Here is a 15,642-nt window from a genome sequence, read left to right as displayed (position 1 = left end):
ATGCAATAGACCTTGGCCATTCTCAAATTTTAATATTCACAGTTTGAGCTGTTGGCAAATCCAGTTTTTCTCAGACTAGAGTGCAGGCTTGAGACACTTAGCCTGGAGGGGCAACTTGGCCATCTGCCCAGTTTTGCTGTGTGTGTGTGTGTGTGTGTGTGAGAGAGAGAGAGAATGCAAGAGAGAGAGACAGAGACATGGTTGTAATTTGAAAATTTTATTTGGGGAACCTAAACATTACAGTGGCATTCTCAAATGTGGCTCTTCCTAAATGTGTCAAGATGACATGGTTCTTCTATAATTGTTCTAGAGACAGGGCCAAATCGCCAAAGTACAATTAACAGGACAGTTTCCCCAATGAATATCTGCCCACATAGACATTTAAAATCTATGTGAAACAAGAAATTTCCAGGGGATAAAGGTATTCATCCATAACTTCAGGACTATTGAGGTATGTTTCAATATATCCCAAAGGGCAAGCAGGTACTCAAACAGGCCTGTTGTATGTGCCCTCAGGAAAAGCAGGTGTGTTACACTCCCAGGACAATCCTTTGTTTCTTTCCCAGCCTCTGAAGTTGGCAGAACTCTGAATGCAGTACAAAAGCATAAGTTACTTCAGGCAAGCAGTTAGCTGTGTGCCAAGCCCACCTATGATTTTGCCTGGGCCAGCCAGACCTTTATAATGAGGGAATGTGAAAGAATAACTGCACAGCCAAAGACAGGAACCATGGGCCAGAATTCCTCTCCCATATTCCTACAGTCATGCAAAGTTCTTGTGTATTTAGAGATGACACATTTAGTATATTTCATCATGAGATGTGCCACAAACTCTTGAGCAACTGATAGTTAAAAGATTAATACTGGAATGGGGAGGGAGAGTATCAGGAAGAATAGCTAAAGCATACTGGGCTTAATACCTAGGTGATGGGTTGATAAGAGCAGCAAACCACCACAGCACGTGTTTACCTATGTAATAAACCTGCATATCCTGCACAGGTACCCCAGAACTTAAAAAAAGATAATACCTCTGGTAGTGAATACATGAACCTACATGTGATAAAGTTGTATATAACTTGATGCACACGCATACACACACACAAATAATTACATGCGAAACGGGGGAAATCTGATTGTGATGAATGGATTGTATGAATGTCAACATCCTCATTGAGATTTTGTTCTACAGTTTTATAAAATGCCAGCATTAGGGAAAGACTGGGCAAAGTGCATAAGGCATTTCTCTGAAAGAAATGGGGCCGAATTTTTCTCTCTATCAGAGAAAGGGCACGAAAGAAAGTTTTATGTAAAGAATTTTTTTATTTGGAAAAACACAAATGTGTAAGGCTATCAAAATGTTCCTTTCTAGTTTGATGTTTCTCTTATCTAGGAATCTACAGAAAATGTGGAAGGCCTCCCTTCTGACCTTTTTGTGGAAGGCACAGGGGAAGTCAATAAGATAACAAACAACGTAGGTGGAACACAGAATATCTCGAAATGAATACCCCATCAGCCATTTTTCATGACAAACACTTGAAATGTCCTAGTATGACACACAGTTTTAAAATTCTGCATTAAGTTAAAACTCATTAATCCTGTAAGAGTTCTTATTATGATTCACGAGCATGGGAAGCCTTGTTGTAAATACAGGGTGATCATCTCTCCTGGATTAACTACAGCGTCTGGAGCTGCATTCCCACACATCTGCCTCGGCTTCTACTATGGACTTTAATTAGGGAACCTAATGCTTTGGTGGCATTCTCAAATTTGGACATTCCTATTTGAGATCCAGAGAGAGACGGGAAAAGCAACTGAATTTATTGAGCACTCACGATGCGCCAAGCACTGTGCATTGAGCTGCCTAGACCAGGAAGGGTGGGACCCATGTGTGGCGAGGATGCAGGCTCATGCCCCAGACATGACATCACATTACCACTCTGCCCGCTCAGAATCACTGACTTAGGAGGCCAAAAACGATTAAGCGATTCAATGGCTAAGGTCACAGACAGCCATGGAGAAAAGGGCCTCGGGAAAACAGCATCTACAAATCCCATATGGATCACTGCGGCTGGTTTTATTAGAATACTGAAACACGTAAAGTAATCTGCAGGGATATTTAACCACATTCCACTCTACATTACTCAAACTTATGTACTTTCAGCCGCATAATTAAACATAAAACAAAACTGAATTGAGGCGAAAAAACCAAAAGATTAATACACTACAAATATGGGGAGAAGTTTCTTGCTTCCATAAACTCAAACAGTATATTCAATAGATTTGAAATATTAAGCCAGTGTCACACATAAATATACATTTAAGCATTACCATGTTCACTCTGTATTCTTTTCTCCCCAATTTCAGTGCTCTTGGGAAATCCTCATGGTTCAGCTCTCACAGCTAAGGCAATCAATTTTCCGACTGGTCTTCTCCAGTGTCACACTCCCAGTTCCCCACATTAGACTGTACCTCTGCAGCCATGGGCACTGGCTGGGATCACTGCAGTCTTCCAAGTCACTTCCACTCTAAGCAGTCCTCAAATTCCCAAAGTTTCCTTCTCATTTAGATATGTTTTGACCACAATGTTGGGTTGGAAATTGGCAGTGAATGTCTCAGGATTTAGTTCTAAAATTCTCCTTTTCAATGTCTACCACTGGAGAGATCTCTTCTGGTCATTTCTCTCTCCTGGGCACTTCACCTGTTTCTTAACTCTTAGATCATCTGACTCTCTCTTAACCTCACCCAGCGCTGCTTATGTATTCACTGCTTTGCACACGAACCCAATACCTTTCATGCTGAACTGTTCTGATATGTCTCTGTGATACATCTGAAAGTTGTCAGTTTTAGCCTTTCAACCATAAGAGCAGATGGAAATGGAAAAGAGCAAATGCCTCAAATCATTAGGTAGGACAAGAGAAAAGCTAAAGACAGCAAGTTAAGGTTAGAAGTTATATAAATAACAGGAACAATTTCATTCACCCTATTGTAGTTTATGAAATTTTAATTTTTATTTTTGTTTTTAGACAGAGTCTTGCTCTGTTACCCAGGCCAGAGTGCAGTAGTGCAACTTAAGCTCACTGCAACATCCACTTCCTGGGTTCAAGCTTTCTGAGTAGCTGGGATTACATAGGCACACCACCATGCCCAGCTAATTTTTGGTTTTTCTTTTTTTTTTTAGTAGAGATGGGGTTTCACCATGTTGGCCAGGCTGGTCTTGAACTCCTGACCTCAGGTGATCCATCTGCCTCGGCCTCCCCAAGTGCTGGGATTATAGGCGTGAGCCCCTGCACTCAGCTAGTGTATGAAATTTTAATTGCTGATACTGCTGTTACCTTATGATTGCAAGGTGCTTTATTTGTAAATTATAAATTGCTTTCTTATATTATTCTGACCACAATCCAGAGAGAAAGACAAAGAAGATATGACAATTATTGTCCCCTGTTTACATAAGAGCAAGCAGGTTCAAGGATAAGTAACCTGTCCAAGGTCACAAAGCTAGAAATTCATTAAGTCTGAAAGCAGATCAGAAAGGCCTTTCATCACAAACGTAGTATTCCTTCTACCATATCATTTGAAGTCTCATTCAGAACCATGATTAGTGGGTTAGAAAAATAGGACACAATAAGAAAAATTTGGGAATGTTATTGTGGAAAATGGAAAGCTGACTTAATGTATTTTAACAGGGCTTAAAAATAATGATTTTTTTCTTTTTGAGACACTCCAAACTCTGCCTCCTGGGTTCAAGCAATTTCCCCTGCCTCAGCCTCCTGAGCAGCTGGAATTACAGGCGTCCACCATCACACCTGGCTAATTTCTTGTTTTGTTTTGTTTTGTTTTGTTTTGTTGAGATGGAGTTTTACTCTCGTCACCTAGGCTGGAGGGCAATGGTGCAATCTCGTCTCACTGCAACCTCTGTCTCCTGGGTTCAAGAGATTCTTCTGCTTCAGCCTCCCGAGTAGCTAGGATTACAGACATGCGCTACTATTCCTGGCCAATTTTTGTATTTTTAGTAGAGACAGGGTTTCACCATGTTGGCCAGGCTGATCTCAAACTTCTGACCTCAAGTGATTCACCTGCCTCAGCCTCCCAAAGTGCTAGGATTACAGGCGTCAGCCATTGCGCCAGGCCAAAATAATGGTATTTTGAGTGTTTACTAGGAACTGGATACTTCAGCTAAAACTACAATGGAAATATTTCCAGCCTCATTTTACAAAAGAAGAATTTAGTCTCAGAGAGGTAACAATGGCCTAAGGTTAGTAAGTGCTAAGTTCAGACTCAAATGCAGATCTGTTAGGACCCAAAGTATGTACACTTTATAGTACCCCAAGTAGGAAGATATATTTTGAAGAGAACGTAGCAGATGTTCTTTATCACCATTAAGAACAAGACAAGAGGAAATGGACTAAGAACCGTAAAAGGAGAAATTCTAGGTTGAATGCATAAAGATCCTCCTGTCACAGGAAAGATGATTAATCTTGTACACCACTGTCAAGGATACTCACGAAATCTCCTTTCTAAATGGCTTTTTTCATACGCATAAGGATGTTTTTCTACCAAAGATAACTTCAAGACTACAGTAAATTAACCTAAATATTTTCTTGGACACCAAAATATCTCAGACTCAAAAAATAAAAACACAGGATAAAACACCCAAATTAAAAATTTTGTCTTTGCCTTATGGCTATAAAATGTCAGCTTCTCAAATGAGAGCCTAAATGTTCATTGTAATATATTTGCTTCAAAGATAGCAAATAGTAAGTGTGAATACCTACCACATTATTAAAATCCCCATCAGTAGAGTCTTTTTTTCTTAGTTAAAAAAAAAAAATTCAGTCTCAAAAGAATTCTTCACACTGTGGCTACGTAAGGCCAAGCCCTCTCACACTATACGATCTAAGTGCATTGATCACTCTATTGAAGCAATAATGTACATAACCCATTTGCTTTATCATAGTGGGAAACAATGCAGTACCAGTGAGTTTAGCATGAATTAGTTTCCTGTAAATACTATGGACCCCTAAGAACTTCCAATAGTGCAAGTAGGGTCACAGCTGTAACAGTTTTGTTCCCATAGAGCTTAACAGTTGAAAATGATCCCAACTGATCTCCACTAAGATGAGTAATTTAATAGCAAGGTGGATTACATGTTAGAAAAAATTACCAATTTGTTGTTTATAAAATTATGGATTTTAAACAGTTTTATGTAACTCATCAATTGTCTAAACAAGATGGAAGGCACAAAACTTTAAGCCTGGCTGATTTGGTGACGAATTTTAATGCTCACAAAAAAAGCCAATTACTAATAGAGGAAAGGAATCACTAAATAAAAATAGAGAGCCTACCATTTTCTTGGTTTGGCAGTCTGGAAATGAGCACTCACATTTAGGAAAATTTCAAAAGTAAATCCAAACAATGTCATTAAACTCTATAACATTGCTATGAAAGAAATTACAATAAGGAGAATTAGGATTGGGAATGAGGTAATTTTCACCAAATATATATGGAAACTATATAGTCCAAAGATATGTAAGGGGAATAAGGGATTTATTTATGAATTTATTTATTGATTTGTAAATCAAACTATACTTTCTCTTAAAAGAGAAATTTAAGAGTTAGTAATAGCACCAGAATGAACATGTTATAAGATGGACAGCATTATCACTCACTGCCTGTCCATCCTTTCCTTAAAATCCATAAGGTGTGCATCCAGTTTCAGGAAGAGAAGGAGGGAACACAGAGATTGCCATGTTCGTACATTCTAACCCCACCCCCAGTTCTATCAACTGAGAGTGGGCCAGGCATGCAAATACCTCATCAAGTTTCCACTAGAGAATTTAAGGAATACTGAAGTTGGACTATCTGAGAAAATAATGGCAGGAAAGAAAATGTAGGGACAGAGACACTGTAATAAAGAAATTATACTCAAGGATCAGTTTCTGACAAACTGAGTAGGATGAATCTTCTCTGACATCCGAATCATTCTGAAAAGGCAATGATAAAACACCGCAAAACAAATGGTGCCTTCTAGGGCATTACCAACTATAATTGTATGATTCCATGTTCCTCCATGCATGTAGAGTTATTATCTCACCTTCTTGGGATTCAGTGCTGGCTGCACTGAGGCACTGCCTTAAAATTGAAGATATTTGGGTTTTTTGGGAACTTGGTAAATGTGCACTTCTGATATTGGTAATGGTTAAACTTTTAAGTCATGTAACATTGCTACCTATTATTCTAACTGTGAAGTACTTATTCCCATGTTGATGCCAGCCTAGGATTTCAGATTTTTGTCCCCAGTGAATCCCTAGTTGTACACCCTACTGCCTTAATGTGTCGCTTTAAGTGCTTTCAGATGCACTTGAAAGAAGTCAAAGAAACAAATAGTTATTGATTGACTTTTTACTTTTCTTTATTCTCATGTTAGTACTAAAAATTAACAGAAAGAAAATAAGACACAGGCCATTAAAATGAGTTTTTGTAAAAAAGAGAGAAAGAGAGGGAGAGAGAAACTACCTTAGATAATTAGTTCATGAGGTTTAGCCAATAAAGCTGTCTTCTGTTTTTCTGATGATCCCAAATTGTGACAAAAATCCTTCTAAGGTACAGAACTAGAGTCTATTTTGGAAAGCAGAATGCTATTTCCAGGAGTGAAGGAATGGAAACATTAAAATAGGGCAAGACATTCAAAGTCTCTATTGGACCTGGGCGATAGTGGCTAGCAGCTTACCTCTTTAGTGGAAAGGCATACGCTGGAATTCAAAATTATTACAAATACTGCTTTGATGCCTATAGGTAGTGCTTTAAAAAAAAAAAAAAAAAAAAAAAAAACCTAGTGTAGCCTCTTTGGAAATACCAATCATTAATTTTTTTTTTTTTTTTTTTTAAAGTCAAAGAATGTAATTCAAATCTACATTCATTACTGGAAAACAAAAATTCAAAGGCCATGCCTTATACACACTAAAGAAAAACTGTCATCCTACTCATTGAACATTTAGTAAGTACCTTTACGGGCCTGGAACTGTACTAACATCAACAATTATGACCTACTGAGAGCTTACCACATGCTGAATAAGGTTTTTTTGGTGGCTTCTCATCTAATTCTTACGAAACAATCCTACAAGACAAAAACTATGATTATCCTTTATTTTACACACAGGGAAACTGGGGCTGGTGACGATCAGCAACTTGCCTTGATTAAGCTGATACCTGAACCCAGGCAGTCTGAGCTCTTAATCACTTTGCTGAATTCCCTATGTCCTAGGTGCTGAGCATAAGAAGATAAATATGAGATATGTACTCTACCCTCAAAGAGCTCGTTTTAAAACACTAAGGGCAGCGCTATTCAGAAATACTAAAGTATATAATTAAGTTGCTTTGAGACCTAGTGATTTAAAAATTATTTGATAAACATAAATTATACTGTGTATGCACAAAGAGGAAAAATAAGATCACCATATATGGAATGGCTCAATAGAATTTTCCTGTTTTTTTCTGATTTCCTTTTTCTCCCTCTTTTTGGAGCCTGTATCTGATGACGAAACACCCATTTTTTTTAAGCCTATGTTAACTAGATGAAATTTGACTACTTTAATAAATCAAATCTGTATACATTTTATACTAGCTTTAATCTTTGCTCTGTTGATAATGAGAGAATGTAACCCCAGGTGCACAGCACATAGTACAACCAATTCATAAATCATATATATGTGTGTATATACATATATGTATGCATACATATACACGTACATCCAAATTATGGTGTTAATATAGGTAAATTCAAATAGTGTGTTATTAGGATTTGGAAATCAACATAATTACTTCTATGGAAGGACTTAAATTCTAAAGAGCTCAAATTACTTGAAAACTGTAATTTAATTTAGCCTCCTAACATCTGAAGCACAGAATAATAATCTACCTGGCAGGCATCAGGTTATCTCTTCAGAGCTCTCCAGACTATAAATTCCCCAAAGGCGGCCCCAGCTATCTTGTTAGCCTTGAGGTCCCCAGGACCCAGCACAGGCTTGATCCATAATACTGTCAAAAGACTTTGGCAAAATGTTTAGACAAATGGGAAAATCACAAAATCAAAGGGTCTCAGAACTTGAATTCTAGGGTTTAAATCATCTGGCCAAGAAAGGGACAAGCAACCAAATAGGTAAACAAAAAAAAAGTGTTTCAGTTGCCTCTGTCTGAATCTCTGTCCTGTACATGCTGTGACTTCTGCACAATATCACGTGTAAAGAGGCACTTGAGGTGCATTTTCTGAGTTAATGCACTGAAACTACAGTAAAACATAACAACACAGGCTTTCCTTGGTCATATAGTTAGGGTTAGCTCCATGCCTTCTTAGCACCCAAACAGTAATCTTTCCGCATCATAAGGCAAATTCCCTAAACCTGAATTGAAAGAACTACAATCCACAACCTGAGTCTCACATAAGCCTAGATTTGGTGCCGTTCTTCTGAATCCGAACAGAGGTGAAAGACTTGCCAGAACAAGCTTGACCGGCGGCCATTCATCGTTTACTAAGGAAATGCACAAAAGGGACTCTTGTTTACTATGGCATACTGAAAAAAACTTCTTAACTAATTTATAAAACCACATTTATTATAAGAATGAATAAACAATTAATGAAAAACAAATTTCAGTGTCATGGCTGCATTCAGTAATTCCTGTGGACAGGGTTGGGGGAGAGCCTGGATGTGGATAATCTGAAAACCTTATGTTGGCCGTTACTCTCAGCCCTCTTCTCACCAAGCCTTTTACCAGAGCTGACCCCCTGTTCCTGACCCTGCCCCCCATCTGGTGGAGGCGCTAATGAGCAGTGAAATGGCCAAAGGGCAGGCAGCAGGGGGGAGCAGAGAAAACAAAGCAAAGAAGGGGACAAGAGGCTGGATCATCACAAACTCAGTAATCAATCCCTGGATGATAGAGCTGGCTGGAGCAGCAAAGCTTTTTGTGTTTTACAACCATAAATGCTTGACAGCCATTAGTTATGGACAGAATGTTCCTGGCAGGCACTCAAACATGAGAAAAAACATGGGTAAATTAAGCAACCTGCCCAAAGGTATTCAACCCATCAAAATGCGGAGGTCCTTTTTTCAATCTGGAGTACAGGGAGATGGCTTGATTTCATCCCATCTTTTGTCAAAAATGTTTAAATGTTTGTACCAGTATTGAAGAGTTTAGAATCAAGAATTTCTTGATTTTAAAAAAATCTTAAAGGCCTTGAGCAGTGGCACATGCCTGTAATCCCAACACTTTGGGAGGCCAAGGTGGGAGGATCACCTAAGGTCAGGAGTTAAAGACCAGCCTGGCCAACCTGGTGAAATCCCGTCTCGACTAAAAATACAAAAATTGCCTGGGTGTGGTGGCGTGTGCCTATAGTCCCAGCTACTCAGGAGGCTGAGACAGGAGAATCACTTGAAGCTGGGAGGCAGAAAGTGCAGTGAGCTGAGATTGTGCCACTGCACTCCAGCCTGGATGACAGAGCACAGCTCTGTCTCAAAAACAAAACAAAACAAAACAAAAACCCTGATAAAAACAGACTCCACCCTTCAAAACACAACAAAAATATTCTCCTGGAATATACAGTAATGATTTTACTTGTTTACCTAGTAAAAAAAAATAAGACAAATTAATTTTATTGATGTACAGCATGAGGATTTGCAATCTTTTAGAACTACTTACTACCATCCATAAATACTTATAGTAAGGTGAATATAGGTAAATATGTGTGCGGGAGTAGGGATAGTACAGTGTATAAGGAAAATCTTACATATATTTGTTGTCATACAAAATGGTCACTGCTTCTACATCTGTCATTTTATTAGAATTAAAAATTGAGATAACTGCCTTGGCCAGGACTGTGTTGATCTGATAACATATGGAGAAACAAGGTATTTTTATAAACTACCTCTTGTCTAGAATTTGCCACTCCACCACAAGCGAGAAAAACCTTCTTCCTTGGCTATAGTCAATGCTGTTGTGGCACAGCAGCAAAGCCACTCAAGTTTCAGACTCTGCAATGTCTTTATCATCCTAAATGATTAGGGTCTGGTAGAGGTTGGTCATGTCAAACTGGGAACTGGATGACCAAGTAGGGCAGATTATCAATCTATGTTTTTTAAGTCTTCGTTTAACAGAATAATTAAGAATAGCATGTACATATTAAAACAAATGAAAAAGACATTAATCTTAAATCAAAACATTAACAAATTCAATTCTTGCCTTTTATATATGACTTATTAGTGTTTTCATATTTAATCTTGCAATTTAAAATAATCATTTAGTGAATTTTGCAGTAAACTATTAAAACAAACTAAACTTAAGCTACTTTTCCCCATAGGGAAAAGATTTGGAAAGCACTCTATTTTTATCATAAATGTTTCAAAGGAAAAGATAGTTTCAGAAAATATTACTTACCAACTTTGAATGCATTATATCCATCAGCAAATTTATGTCTAATTACTAAGCATATATTTTTAAAATCCCGTTGCTTTAAAGAGAGCATCCCCTGTTTTTTAAGCACGTTATAATGGCAAGTGTCTAAGGGAGTATGATTTCACATTCACACATTACTTTAGCAGACAGTTTTTGATGTTATATCAAACTGATTTCTTCCCCACCAACTCCAGAACAAAGTTGCAATTATCTGCAATCTGCGTTTATTGCAGATATATATATATATATATATATATATATCAGTTTCTTTCTTTTTTTCTTTTTGAGATGGAGTCTCACTCTGTTGCCCACGCTGTAGTGCAGTGACACCGTCAACTGGCTCACTGCAGCCTCTACCTCCCAGGTTCAAGCGATTCTCCTATCTCAGCCTCTAGAGTAGCTGGGACTACAGGCATGGGCCACCACACTCAGCTAGTTTTTGTATTTTTGGTAGAGACGGGATTTTGCCATGTTGACCAGGCTGGTCTTGAACTCCTGGCCTCAGGTGATCTGCCTGCCTTGGCCTCCCAAAGTGCTAGGATTACAGATATGAGCCAGTTTCAACACAAGTCTTAAATTATAAACAGCTAAAAGAGAGAGAGAGAGAGAGAGAGAGTGTGTGTGTGTGTGTGTGTGTGTGTGTGTGTGTGTGTGTGTGTGTGTGTGTGTTTAGGCAGCAAACCTCCAAAGGGAAAAAGTAATGGACATAAAAACCTAATGCTTTAGCTTCAAAATCAGATTTCCAGGTTCTTTAATACACTAATGCTTGGGATTTTTAGAAGAAAACCAAAGAATTCCAATCAGTCTGGGTATAGTAGATTTTATTCTGACTCAGTTCTCCCTTCTTGATCCTCAAATCATCACTTAAATTTCTAGATTTCTACAGACTAGGAAAAAAAGTCCTGTTGTGTATCTAGAATCCTCACATGTTTGACTAATAAATAAAATTACGTCACTTTCCTGTGTATCACAAGCTCTTTAATAAGAGAAAGACAACTGCCCACCCTCAAAAGCAATGGAATAGAAATGCATATTTTTTAATCGACGTACTGCACACACCCCATTACCAAATAAAGGGAATCAGCAGCCTGAGAAACCAGCTGGGGATTGCTGGTAACTTTCTAATGACCAACTAAAGTGAAGTTTCCGCATCTGGTCCTTGGATCAATTTCTAGGTCAATCTCAGTATCTCCAGAAACATTTTTTTTCTTTTAAAAACCATTAATTCATATTGGAAAATATTTTTCTTTTGTTGCTAATTTCATTTCTTTTAAAATATTCTGAGAACAAAACACCTAAAAGTATCACTTGTTTCCATTGATATATTCTTCCTTAGTTGGTTCTTGCTTCTTTTCCTCTGAAGCACTAGCTGCATCACTAAGCCACATCTGGCTGGAGCATTTCATACATGAGGTTAATAACTTTATTACTTCATTGTATTCTTGAGCCTGAGCCCCACTCTCTAAAACTTTCTCCAAATATTTTCCATCACTAAACTAGGTATGTGATGAGCTTCTTTCCTAGGCAAGAATAGAAAAATGCAAATATTAAATGCCAAATTTCAATTAGCAGAACTGGCTAATGGAATTCTGTAGAGGTTCTGAGAATCAGCACATCTCTGTATGTACATCTTGAGGCAAAAAGCAGAAATACTTCTTTTCAAACTGATGAACACCACATGACACCAAATCTCTATTAGAAGAAAGGCTTCTAAGCTGCAATGTAAAATTCCCCCTTAATAGCAAAGAGAATTAAAATGTACTTTAGTATTATTTATAAGCAGTTCTTAAACTTGATGAATATTCAGCATAGATATATTGAGGACATAACGATACTATCAAGGGTACCTGGTTAGTTTGACATATAACTCTGTCACTTCATTGTATGTGTAACTACTGGTGGTTGTAATTAATTAAGGTGTAGCCTATAGCTAATGTCAACATGAAAGTGTGCAGTGAAATTAATCATAATTTCCAACATTTACTGAGCACTTCCTATGTGCCATGCCCTTTTTTAAGCCCTTTGTGTGCATTATCTCATTTAATCCTTAAAATTCTATGAGAAATGTACCTTTTGCAGATGAGGAAACTGTACCTTTAAAGGTCATGTGATTTGCTCAAGATTCCAGTTAGCTAAGCGGTGGGTCAGAATTTGAACCCAAGCCATCTGAATCCAGAGCCTATGCTCTTAACTATAAAAAGCCAGAAAAAAAGAGACCCGGTTTCTCCATCCTTTCTTTAGCCTCTTCTATGCACACATGTGAAAATCAGACCACCTCATCAAAACAATAGATCTGAAATTCAGTCCAAACTGGGAGAAATAAAAAGATGAAGGGAATTAAAATAAACAGTAGTAGGTGTTCTTAAACAAATTTAGTTAACACACTCATTAGATCACTGGATTAGCCAATGCTTCATCCCCTCTGGAAGCAAGACTGATGCAAGTTTCTCTCCTACACCTACCGGTACTGATCCCACTTACAACAGATCAGAGGATTCCTTGGTAGGTATCTTTTCCCAGGCCTCTTACATGAATCCATAAGATTTACTGGAACGATTTTTAAAAGCAAAAGAACTTTAAAACAAAGCAAAACACCCCACAAGAATAAAAGGGGAACAATTTGGCTTCTAAGCCATATACCTAATGAATCCAGTTGGTTCAAAAATATATCCCTAACTCAAGGAAATCAGTGAATGACACTGTTGGAAAGAATTGAACTTACTATAAAGTATAAGCCCATTTCCTATGGAAAATGCAATGATTTATTTCTTCAGTAAAAGCTTTCCAGCAAAGAATGCCATTGAACAAAATGCCTTGCTGTGACTGGCTGCATACTCTACCCAACAGAAGATATACAAGCAAAGAGGAAACACGCTGTCTAGAAAAAATATACAATTTCCTTTTATTTCCTCTTCTCAGTAGAACAACTCTTCTTTGGGGACCAAATCAGGGACTTGTAACAATTCACCACATAATATTTTCCATTCTCACAGCCAGTAAAAATTAGAAACCACGAGAGTCAAGAAAATGACCCAGCTATTCTCAGAAAGGCAAGGATTTCTGTGGTGGGCACCTCACATGGGCTTCTTAGCTAGTAGGAAGATCGGATGCCTGGAATCCAGATACCCCCTAAATTAGCAAAACCCATTAAGAAAAAAACATAAATCCTTTACTTGCTCGATAGCAATTCATCAGCTGTAAGGATGTGTGGTGAGAAAGAAAGCTGTAAAGAAAGGTAGATGTACACTGGGTGATTTCAAAGTACTAGAACAGGCTGTAGGTTAATTAGCTCGTCAGTTGTAGAGCCATAGGAAGGTTCTGAGAAGAGCGGTGACAGGACTCTAACCTGTGGAGGTGAATTGGTGACCATTCTAGGACAGCTGCTGAGAGAGTTAAGAGGCCCCATTTGATGGAGGTTATTTTGCTGGTTAACTGCCACTGTACTTGCTTACAATTTATTTTATTTCATTTTAGTCACATCAATCCCATGACTTCAAAGAGCTCATTTATTTACTATTATGATGCCTATTAAAAGGATTATGTATGTCTTTCTTATTAATTAATTCAATGGTATGGGATGTTCCTTCAGAGTTCTGATGCTTAGAAAACAGCAGGTCTCTATTTCATATGTATGCCAATATCAACTTAGTCGACAATGTGCTCACTAGAGTATAATGGAAGCAGCAGTTTTTGACTTCTGAGACTAAGTCAAAAAAGGCTTTGCAGCTTCCTCCTCTGTTACCAGAACACTCCCAGAGGGAGCCCTGAGTGCATGCAAGAAGGCCGATTATCCTGGAGAGGCCATGTATGGGTGGTCCAGTGCACACACTCCCAGTTCCGCCCAGATTTCCAGCCAATCTTGATAAAGCACCAGACCTGTAAGTAAAACAGTGCCAGATTCTGGACCCCAAGTATTAGAGTCATTCCATGGAGCAGAGACAAGACCTTCTGCTCTACCCTGCCTGTATCCTTGACCCAAAGAATCCATGAGCATAATAAATATTTTTTACATGATTAAGTTTTAGAGTGGTTAACTAAGCAGCAATGGATAACTGGAACCATATGTACAACAAGGAAGATGATAAACCCACTGGTTATAGAACCCACACCTGGAATATGATACTTAGTTCTACATGACATCTTTCAAAAGATTAAAAAACAAACATGCTCAGAAAAGAATAACAAGAATGTTCCTTTATGTGGAAAAAAATGAGAAAACTGGAGTATATGTTATATACAAACACATACACATAACAAAAGTATGTGTTAATTGTCCTCAACTGTTTGCAGGGCTATCATGAGTGAAAGTGAAAACAATTACTCTGTATATTCCCAGGAGGACAGCCTAGAGATGGTGGACAGAAGTTACAGGGAGTCAGACAGAATAATTTTCTAATGTTCAGAGCTTTCCTAGAAGAAAGAGGCAGTCTTGAGAGGTAGCGAGTTCCCTAACTTCAAAGGTAATCAAGCACAGGCTAGGTGATCACCACTTGATAAGGAGATTTGGAGAGAACTAATTTATTGAACAGAACATTGAATGAAATACCCTTACTTTAAGGTTACACCTTAACACTGAGATATTTTTCATCTACAGACCATCCCATTTCCTTGGGCCAAGAAAACTAATCTCAACACATGTTGAGCAGAGGAAAAATACAAGATGAATAAATTAAATGACAGGCAATACCAAAGTATAAATAGAAAGTGATACAGAACTCTAGAGGAGAGAGGAATGGCAAACAAGAACATACAATCCAGCATAACAGAAAAAAAAAACATTTTTTTAAAAAAACCTTTTTAAAATTTAGAGCATGAAGAATGAACTGAGGAAGAGGAAAAAGAAAAGTCAAAGAACCCATCATATACAACACTGGGTATAAAGGATGCCCTCACCCTTCCTGAGAAAAGATTTCATTGATTTTTAAGACTTATCTTTTCTGTTAGTGGGAAAGACAGACCAGAAGAACATGGGTAACAGAGCAACCAAGGGAACATGGTTCAAGCAGTAAAATTAGCAAAGCTCTTCAGTGACCACAGGATCTGTGTGTCTATGGGATCAAGTGCACTCGAATGGATACAGCTGTCTCTAATGTCTACATGTGGAGAATGGCTACTAAGGGAAGCAAGAAAAACTTGAAATAAACCCTTGCTTCCTAACAAAGCCATGCGAAAAAGAAAACACAAACCAACTAGAAAATGAGA

The 15,642-nt window shown here is 38.0% G+C and overlaps 1 protein-coding gene across 6 annotated transcripts in view; it reads right to left on the bottom strand.

Moving 5' to 3' along the window:
- The window catches only part of HMGA2 (high mobility group AT-hook 2), a 136,043-nt gene that overhangs the window by 106,128 nt on the left and 14,273 nt on the right, over positions 1 to 15,642 (bottom strand). Inside the window, exon 4 of one of the 6 annotated variants that reach the window (XR_005197885.1) lies at positions 9,244 to 9,476. The exons of 4 other annotated variants lie outside the window; for them this stretch is intronic. Coding sequence is in view for 1 of the 2 variants with exons in the window: in XM_037733990.1 (XP_037589918.1) it covers positions 12,151 to 12,174 (24 nt within the window). In the remaining variant the exon portion in view is untranslated. Of the gene's footprint in view, positions 1 to 9,243; positions 9,477 to 11,196; positions 12,175 to 15,642 lie in introns of those variants that run through there. One more of the 6 variants, XM_037733990.1, reaches the window with a different exon arrangement.

Source organism: Cebus imitator, unplaced genomic scaffold (assembly GCF_001604975.1).
Source record: "Cebus imitator isolate Cc_AM_T3 unplaced genomic scaffold, Cebus_imitator-1.0 Scaffold562, whole genome shotgun sequence".
In the NCBI taxonomy this organism is placed as follows: domain Eukaryota; kingdom Metazoa; phylum Chordata; class Mammalia; order Primates; family Cebidae; genus Cebus; species Cebus imitator.
This window is presented reverse-complemented; position numbering and strand designations above follow the sequence as displayed.